This window comes from Alligator mississippiensis, chromosome 5 (genome assembly GCF_030867095.1).
Source record: "Alligator mississippiensis isolate rAllMis1 chromosome 5, rAllMis1, whole genome shotgun sequence".
Classification (NCBI taxonomy): domain Eukaryota; kingdom Metazoa; phylum Chordata; order Crocodylia; family Alligatoridae; genus Alligator; species Alligator mississippiensis.
The window spans coordinates 114977258-114987590 of NC_081828.1; the positions used below are offsets into that span (position 1 = coordinate 114977258).

Here is a 10333-nt window from a genome sequence, read left to right on the forward strand (position 1 = left end):
AGCACCCTCTGAAACTATTTTTGAGACATACAATTTTCATGAATATTTCTCAGACCCTTCTCAGCCTTCAGTCTGGCAATTCCAACACTGAAATTAGCATCATACAATTTACTACTAAGCCACAGTATATACAAAAACGTCTTGGTCCAATTCTTGAGAGACCACAGACTTAAAAATGCCTAATGATTTGGGGGCTTATGTTCAATTTCCAGGGCCTGAAAACCAAATCCCTTCATTTGTATACAAGAGGCTAAACTTGTTTGGCTAAACTTCAAAAAAATAAAACCAAGGGATTCCACATTTGTTAACGCTCAATAATTTCCAGATCATACATACTCTATTTATGAATAAGATAATATTTATTTCTAATCGTGACTACAATTTCAACTGCGGTTCTTACACGCAAATTCGTGAAGCGTTCCATATTTAAAAAAAAAAAACAAAAAAACTTTCTTTCTTTCTTTCTTTCTTTCGACACGCAAATTCGTGAAGCGTTCTTTCTTTCTTTCTTTCTTTCTTTCTTTCTTTCTTTCTTTCTTTCTTTCTTTCTTTCTTTCTTTCTTTCTTTCTTTCTTTCTTTCTTTCATCACTAGTAAAAACAGATTTTGCAATCCCAATTTGCTGTAAGTATGTGTAAGCCCAATTGTCTCCACTTTACCTCATTGATGTCTCTCAGATTGTTAGTAAATAATCACGTTCATACATAAGAAAGAATAGGAAGATGTCTACAACCATAACCAGTAGAAAATGAAATATGCTTAGCCAAACAAAAGAAAACATCTTGTTTGCTTCTCCTGTTCCATACACCAACTCTTTCTTTTCACTTTCTTCCTGGGTATCTATTGTCTACATTTCCTCATAGGGTGCATGCCTATATGTGCAATTAACGTGGAAAAATAAACTTTGGAGCTTATTGCTCTAGAGTTTTTTGCTCTTGTATACACCATTTGCCTCAGTGCGGGAACTGTCTGCTGGCTAGCCTGGTACTGAGGCACACTGTGCCCTTGTCAGCTGGGGCAGCATCTACACATGCATTGCTGCGCACAAAAAAACTCCATAGCAGCACTATCCTGATGTGGAATGTATTAGTTTCATGCACCCTGATAGGGGCACACGTGTAGGTGCCAAGACATTCACTGCACAGGTAATTAGTCAACTGTGCAGTAAACACCTCATGTAGACGCACCCAGAGAGTGCCAAACTTGTACAGTCCAATCTGTATGAGACACATGCAGAAGGGAGACAGATACAAACAAAAGAATGAAAACATGCCATATATAATATAGTCCCTGAACATGCAAGAAAGCTGAATCTCAGTAAAAATACATCCAGGAATGCATGAACAAAAAGCTGCCATTGTCAAAATTATTTTTTTAGTGAAAAGTTGAACTTGACAATTCCAAGTTCATGTTTTAGAATTATCTAGCAAATATAAGCGTGTGTGTGTGTGTGTGTGTGTATAACTACACAGATACATATACCGTATTTACTTATAGTATATTTATTAATATTATTTATTTATATGGAATACAGCAACCAAATGACAAAACAAACTATAAACAACCTATAGAAAATGGCGCTGAGAGAGAAGGTTAGAGTCAGTGTTAGATTTGATAACTATTGCAAAGCAGTCAGTAGAAGCAGGTCTTCAACACAACCATTAAAATGATAAACAGGACACTACTCTTCCCTGATGTATGCTATAGTTTGGATTTCACCACATTCACACTTGGGGTCTTCAATAAAATTACATTTGTGTAGTAGATAGTTGCATCTACCTGGTCCAATATGAACCCTGTTCAACGCTGTCCAGCTTCCCCTTCAGAAAGCAAAGCCAGGGGGTTTAGCTGTGGGATCCGTGATGAGAAATTTATAAACAATGTCATTATCAATGATGTTCCTTTACTTAGAAAACAAGATTTCTTCCCCCTATTCAACATGGTGGAGGAAAGCCCTTTATCTTGGATTCAAGTACAAGGCAGGGGCACAGGCAGTGGCTGCAACTCCAGCTGTGGCTCTAGATCTGGCTCTAGCTCTGGTCTCAACCTGGGTTCAGGATTGAAGTTGGAGATGCAGCTGCTGACAGGGGGCAAGTGACAGGTGGGGGGGCAAGTGGCAGAGGACAAGGTGCAGGGAGGCACAAGCACTGTGGGTGGGGAAACAGGCACCAGGGGGTCATAAGCACTAATAGGGATGTGCTAGGGGGCACAGGCACTGGGGGGTAGGCACCAAGGGATCAGGAGGCAGGTTGAAGCAGGTAAGCAGGTACAGGGGAGTGGGGGAAGAGGAGCAGGTACTGATAGATGCAGGCACTGGGTGGAGGGCAGGCATCAGGGAGCACAGGTACTGAGGGGGCAGCAGGAGGTAGGGGGACAGGCAGCATGGGTCAAACCACTTGACTCCCTTGCCGCCCTTTTGCTGCTGCTTCCCCACTACTGCAGTGGCAGGGGTCAAATTTAAAAAAAATGCTTCAACAACTAAATTCTATACATGGAAACTTATACATTTTCCAAGTATAGATTCTAATTATTGGAGAGTCATCTCAAATTTGAAGTTATTTTGGATTGGAGTAAATACAGTATATTTTGATAAATGCAAATAAATATGATTTATGCATCTTAATTATAATTAGCTTTCTGCGATCGTATAGTTTAAATGTTAAAATGCAATACTGTTTAAATAACTCATTTCCTCCTCTTAAGTGTGTCAATAAAATAAAGTTGTCTCAACAAGTGTATAATTACAGAAAAGGGTTAAACTCCTTCAGAACAAAATCTCAAATTTGGAAATATAGATGCCTAAAGTTAGGTATGCCCCTAAATGAAGGTAGCTTGGTTTGCAGAGGAACTCAGTGTATACAGCTCCTATTAAATTCAGTGGAACTGTGGGCACTTAGTACTTCTTGAAGAACTATCAAGCTCTAATATTTATGTGCCTAAATATGGATGTAAATGCCTAGTATTAGGCATTTACTGCATTAACTCAATTCTAAGAGGAGGTTTTCTCCCCGTTCAACATGGGGAAAACAAAGCTTAGAACCTATTATCAAGTGAAAATACAGTCAGAACACATGGCAGAAATCCACTCAGCAAGGCATACTGCAAGGGACCCAGCACCGGGGCACCCAGCAGCGAGGGGCATGATGCAGGGTAGCACTCAGGGCAGCACAGAACCTGGTGTGGAAGCACTGAATCTAGTGCAGAGGCATGAGACCTGGCACGGTGACATACAGCAGCACAGGACCCAGTGTGGGGGAGGACACAATGTGGGGACACCCAGCAGTATAGCACACTGTGGTAAAGGTGCCAGGTGGTGCTGGGGGGAGAAGAAAAGGGACTGGAGGTAGACAGGGTGGCAGGCACTTGTGGGGGAATGGCTGGGGGAAGACACTTGGGGAGGGGTAAGTGGCAGGGTTTACACCACCTGTCCCGCAACACATGCCTCCCCACCACCCATTCCCTTTCTGCCACTTGCCCCCGATGCTGTTTCTCCTGCCACCGTGGGTGGGGAGGAGGAAAGAATTTAAGACAACCCTCCAATAATTAAATTATAGACATGGAAAATTATAAAAATTTGTTATAATTTTCCATGTCTAGAATCTAATCTGGACAGGTTATAGGGGTGGGTGCATGAGAATAGGATGGGATTCAATACTGACAAGTGCAGGGTACTACACTTGGGCAGTAAGAACCAGCAGCAAACCTACAGGCTGGGGAACTCCCTTCTCAAAAGCACAGTGGCAGAAAGAGATCTTGGAGTCATTATCGATTCCAAAATGAACATGGGCTGCCAATGTGAGATGCGGTCAGGAAGGCTAACCGCACCTTGTCATGCATCCACAGACGCATCACAAGCAGGGCCAAGGAGGTGCTCCTCCCCCCTCTATGTGACACTGGTCAGGCTGCAGTTGGAGTACTGTGTCCAGTTCTGGGCACTGCACTTTAGGAGGGATGTGGCCAGCATCGAGAGGGTCCAGAGGAGGGCCACTAGCATGATCCGGGGACAGCAGGGCAGACCCTACAAGAGGCTATGGGACCTGAACCTGTCCAGCCTTCACAAGAGAAGGCTGAGAGGGGACCTGGTGGCCGTCTATAAACTTACCAGGGGAGACCAGAGAGTAATGGGTGAGACCCTGTTCCCCCGAGCACCTCCCAGAGTAACAAGGAATAATGGCCACAAGTTGATTGAGAGTAGGTTCAGGCTAGACATCAGGAGGCACTACTTCAGTCAGGGCGGCCAGGATCTGGAACCAGCTTCGAAGGGAAGTGGCACTGGCTCCTACCTTAGGGGTTTTTAAAAGGAGGCTTGATAATTACCTAGCTGGGGTCATATGAGCTTAAATTTACCAGGGGTCATATAAGCCCAGTATTCATTCCTGCCCAGGGCAGGGGGTCAAACTTGATGATCTACTCAGGTCCCTTCCGACCCTACATCTACGAACCTATGAAATTTGAGGTGGTCTTGGATTCAGTTAAATATGGTACCTTGGCAAATCTTGACCAAGGGCTTTAGCCTAAAAAAATGACACCAAGTAAAAACAGAACTGTCACGATACCACAAAGGCAAACTCTTCTCCCCACTGACATGCCTTTATGGCAAATTCCATTTCACTCCTTCTTGCACTTAAGGCCAGAGTGCATGAGTGCCTAAAACCCACTAGGAATCCCACTTATGTACATGTGTCTCCCTGCAGAGTGGGCAGCACATGCAGCTTTTGTTAATTCTTGGGGCAGAGGCTGTGACATCATGTGGAGTGAAAACCACCTGGCCTAATGTTGATCATATATTTATAAATTAGTAATAACTAACAATGCCTCCCCACTCAAGGTGGAAATTCTCTTGCAGCATGGGTCTTTCTTATACTCACAGACACAACAATTTACCTGCTACGTTCATAACTTCTGTGGCGAGGTGGTGTCCTTCCCCTGTCATAATCAGGCCTATGCCGACTGCTTTCTTGTCTTCGCCGATCAGGACTCCTGCCTCGATCCCGCCGATCCCCGTGGTTGTTGGACCGATGTCTGTCTCCATGGACATGCCCATGTTCCCGGTGCCGGTGCTCATCATAGTGCTTACTCCTTTCTGGGGACCTTCGTTCACTCTGGGATTTATCTCCCTGGTACTGACTTGTGTGCCGGAAATGGCTGCTACCACTACTGCTGCTATTGTTGCTGCTACTGCTCTGGAAAGCGTTAGAGTTATGTTGATAGCTATTAAAGTTAGGAGGTGGGAAGGACTGCTGTGAGTAGCCTGTAGAGTAGACGGGTTGATAATTAATTTGTTGTGGCATGACTGGTGGTGGTGGAGGATGTGGCACTGCAGGAGGTGGCATCAGGTAAGGAAATGCATTTTGTCCAGTGGGGGCTCCAGGCACTGGGGCATTGCTGGGATTTGGCACTGGCGGAGGAGCAGGAGGAAAACAAGGAGGGACTGGAAAACTTTGCCTCACTTGATGGTTTGGAAAAGGTGGCCTCATGGGACACTGGCTGATTGGACTCTGTGCTGATGGGGGCACTGGGGGAGGATAAGGTACAAAATCCAACCTAGGAGGCATGTATCCTGTGGTTGGAGGGTTAGAATAGGTAGTTGGAGGGGTGGCTTGCTGGTCATATTGATACTGCACTGAAGGCTGCTGAGGGTGAAGCTGCCGCAGGTTCTGAGGTCTGAAGGTTTGTGTTGAATTTCTAACTCCAGGTCCTCCTTGGCCCCGGGGACATCCTCGTCCAGAATGAAAAGACATGGCTCACCTTCAATGGAAAAGATGACAAGATAAAATGTACAATGCCACAAGTGCACCACAGGAGATTAGTTAGTTACTCAGATTAGTTAAGGCTCAGTTTGAAAAAAGATATCATCTTCAATGCCAAGCTTTAGTCCCAAATGAAATATCAAGCCCTGTTTTGCTACTTTCACCTGGTTATAAGCTTAACGGCAAAACAATATATAAAAGATATTTATAACCTGTGATAAATTTGGAAATTAATTAACTGGCATTGAGGTGCAGAAATGATACCTAAATAGAAACTGGTTATTTTGCTCATTGCTGTTTCCCTTATAGCCCCTTGTTAAAAATTGAGAAAAAGAAGGGAAATCTGTTGAACTATTTAAAGCATTAAGTATTTAAGTACAGGTTCATTTTACCAATAGCCCTTATTAACCTTAGCTGCAGTGGGGTTTTGTTATTATTTTATTAGGAAACATCCTCTTTAACAGACTTTTAGATGGTAATAATAACACATCCTTTTGTGGAAAAAATAACTAAGATAGTTTGGAGCTGTTGTTACTGCAGAAGTTCAATCCTGCTTCTTTGAGGATGAGATAAGACAAAGCACATACAAGAGGGAAAGAATAGTGAAGATGGAGAGCATAGAAGTGCCAGAGACAGAAGTTATTTTCTTGCAAGCATTGCCGTTGGAGAAACATGGGCAGAGTAAGCTCCTATCAGCTACACCAAGAAATGGCACTAGGCACTGCTTTTGACTACCTATTTGGCCATAGGCTCATGGCATCACAACAAAAGACACAACACTGGCCACCTAATCCATACTGTTATTAATTGCAAAGCAAATGGAGGAAGATGAGGAACTGAAAAAACATGGGGAACAAAGAGGACAAATGAAAGGGAGAGGGTGACAGCAGGGACTCAAATATCACATTCTGAGTGCTCTTTAGGACTTTACAGTCTCTAGTGGCGTTGGTGCATCATTGGCTCTCTCACTAGTCTAGTCTGGTCAGAATACCTTTCTGCATCAAGACAACATAGGCCTAACTGAGTCACAGTATCTCAGAGAACATAGCAATGGCAGCTATGACCTAGTCTGTACATACCCAACAGTGTGATTCACCTCAAATTCTTTCTTGAAAGATGCTGAAAAGCAGCAATGGACAAAATAGCCAATTCCTACTTAGGTGTAATTTTTGCAAATTGATACCAGTCCACTAATTTCCAAATCTATTCTTCTACACCAGTGGATCCCGATCGACTAATCAATCGTGGAGCCTCTGACAGTCTATCTCAGTCTTGGGGCGGGGGCTGAAATTGACTATCAGAGGCTCCATGATTGGGAGTGGCGGGATGCACGTGCGGAGCGTCCGGGACACAGTCCAGGAGCGTTGGGACGCATGTGTCTGGGCTGAGCTATGCCCCTGCCACTGGGGCTGGGCCGGGTGAGTGGGGCGATCCCCCTCTGCACCCTGCCATTCTATGGTGAGGGAGGGAGTGGGACAGAGGCAGGGATGAGTGGGGGCTTGGCTGGGCTGGGGTAGGGTCAGAGCCAAGGTGGCTCGTCCAAGGGGGCGGGAGAGGACTCCCGTGCTGCATGCACCCTGGCAGAGGCCCAGGGGCCACGTGCCTTCCCCATCTGTGCATGGGGCACAGACGGCTGCTGCTGCACACTGGAATTTATACCCTGAGCCCCCCCGTGCACCTGGATGAGCCACTCGGGCTCTGACCCTCCCCTAGCCTGGCCCAGCCTGGCCAGGGCCCCACTCACCTGTTGGCAGGGGGCGCAGGGGCATTGGCGGCAGAAGTGGGGGGCTAACCGGGCTTAGCCCCCCCCCACATGCGGCAGCAGTGGGGCCACGGGCTTCCGGAGCTGGCTGCAGCAGGGTTGCAGAGGGGTGTGCACACAGCGGGGCGGGGGGGGAGGGGGAAGATGAGAAGAGAAATGAAGCATGGGCTGGCACTGCACAGCAGGGGTGGGAGCAGGATAGAGCCGCAAGCGCCTTGTCTGGGAGGTGAGGGGAAGGCGGGGACATGCAACAGGATAGTAATCTGAGCAGCACCTCCACTTTCACTCCATCTGCCCAGCAGAAGCAGCGTTATCTCTAACCCTTAGGACAGAGTAGAAAAGTTGCAGAACATGATGGCAAGAAGCCAAGAAACAGTTGGTTTCAGAGATATGGCAGAGCTGTGGTAAACAGTGCATCACACTTAGGCCTTGTCTACACTTAACAGTTTTATGAGGTTAGTTATGTCAAACAGGGGTATTATTTCTATTACAACCAAAATAATTATACATCATAAAGGCTATCACCCTTACCAGTACAGTTATTCCTCTTCATGTATACAAAGAGCTATAGTGGCACTTTCATACCAGTATAAGTGGGGGGTTTTAATATGGAGCCAGGCAAACAGCATTTTAAGCTCTATGTTGACATGCAGAGCCAACCTGTAAAACACCATGCTTAAACTAAGAGTGGTCATCAATACACTTCCATTAGGGCTCCTGTTCTCAGCACCATCAGCAGACCTGAAAGGGCAGCAGCAGCAGCAACAGTGGGGAATTTTGGAGAAACAAGGCCTTGGCTATGTACATATTTTATAGCAATGTGACTATATGAATTAAACACATGATTTGCTACCAAAATACTTAAGTAGGTACAAACCTTAATAAAGATACAGTTACACTGGCATGAAGATGCCATGTAGCAGTACAACCTCTCTCTCTTTGTTTAGGGCAGCAACTATGCCATTAAAGTTGATATTAATAGAGCTGTGGTAACACTAACACACATCACTATAACAGTAGCGTTAAAGCAGTGTGTTTTTGTGCATGGACAAAACCTATGCCAATACTGTTATTCCTTCCTCACAGTGTATCTCATTAGGATGGTAGTAAAGCACTGGAACAGGCTGCCCAGAGAGGTTGTGGACTCTCCATCCTTGGAGATTTTTTAAGACCTGGTTAGACAAAGCCTTGGCTGGGATAATTTGTTGGGGACAGTCCTGCTTTGAGCAGGGGCTTGGCCTACATCAGCGTTGCTCAACCTGTGGGTTGCAATCCAAAAGTGGGTTGCAAGAACACATGAAAGGGTCACAAACAAGCTTTAAAAAATGGATCAACAAACTTTAAAAATGGGTTCGCATTTAAAGGAGAAAAATGTGGCAAACCGCAGGTTTCCCCTTGCAGGCTGGCAGAGTTTCTGGCTGCAAGGGGGTGCTTGGGACTGGGGGGGAGCAGGAGGAGGGAGATCAGGCAGAGGGTGCCACACACACACGCACACACACACCAGCCAGGCAGCATGGACAGCAGCTCCTGAAGCTCCCCGCAGGCAAGTCTATGGGCCAGAGAGGTGAGGAGCGGGGGCAAAGATGATGCATCAGGAAGACAGAGGGCACAAGTAACACTACCTGCCACCCCAACTCCTCTCCAGGGTATAACCATGGCTTGAAAAGAGAAGTGATGCCACCTGGGCTATGGCGGTAGGGTAGAGGTTTTACAAATGGGTTCTGGCAGTGTTGGCGGCACCTTTTCATAGGGAGTATGCGTTGCCAATGCCCCTGAAGTCCTTCCCACCCTTAGCTTCTATGGCCGCCTCCAGATGAGCATGGACATTTGGTTCCCCAGGGACAAGAAGCAGTGGCACACGTTGTACTGTGGCTACTTGTCCCCAGGGAATGCCTGTGCCACCCGCCCACTGGCGAGCAGCAGGTTACCCTGAGTGGCATAGGGGAGTCTGGTGTCAGCAACTGTGCTGCCCCCAGCAGCCTTACCTGGGGTCCTGGGCGCTCCTGCAGCTTGAAGCCTAGCTAGCCAGGCTTTGGTGGCGTGTGCTACCACCGCATGTGCCTCCCCGCTTTTTTTCTGCGTGGGGTTTTTTGACCCTAGGATCTCCCGGGGTCAAAAAGCACCCCTGCACTGCAAGGTAACAATGTGGGAAATATCTAAATGTGCGGTGTGTGGCATGGCAGACGGGTCTGCAACGCCTTGTCCCATCCCTCCGCGCTCATCTGGATGCGGCCTACGATTCTATACGTATAACCGCGGCCACACCAGAGAGGAATGTACAACTTCGGCTCTAATTAAATTACCCCCAGGATTTAGGGTGGGAACAACTGCACAGTAGAGAGGAGGCCCCAGACCCAAAGGAAACAGAGCTGGTGGCTAGAAGAGGAGCTCAGCTCAGCTTCCTAGCAAGCTCGGCGGAAACACTCAGCTCTTGAAGCTGGGCTCTGCCCTTCGGGCTCCGCCTGTGCCCCGCAGCCCCAGGCGAGGCCCACGGGGCTATTTGAGCTCTGGGGCCGCTGATGATCCAAGCCAAACCGGCCACGAGAAGCTGGTATCCCGGAGCAAACCAAGCAGCTGGGACCGGGGGAAGGGAGGAGAGCGGAGAGCAAAGGTAAAAAGGGATTTTCCTCCTAGGACTCCGCTGGGGAAGGAAGAAGTCCTCGCTCCCCAGTCCGGCGCCCTCCACCCCCCGCGAGAGAAGATCGCATTGTCCATCCTACCCGGAGTCAACCCCAAGCCTCGAGAGTGAAAGCCCGCGCGCCCGGCGCCAATCAGCCCGGAGACAAGTGAGCGGGGCACCGGCTCCGGAACGGGAAGCGGGA

General features: G+C 47.3%; 1 protein-coding gene across 1 annotated transcript in view; it reads right to left on the bottom strand.

Moving 5' to 3' along the window:
- Positions 1-10319, bottom strand: part of DROSHA (drosha ribonuclease III) — a 115700-nt gene extending 105381 nt beyond the window's left edge. The window contains exons 1-2 of the mRNA XM_006276323.4: positions 10232-10319; positions 4884-5747 (exon numbers count right to left, since the gene is read on the bottom strand). Coding sequence (XP_006276385.2) covers positions 4884-5740 — 857 coding nt within the window. The 5' untranslated portion in view covers positions 5741-5747; positions 10232-10319. The remainder of the gene's footprint in view (positions 1-4883; positions 5748-10231) is intronic.
- Positions 10320-10333: the final 14 nt, after the last annotated feature.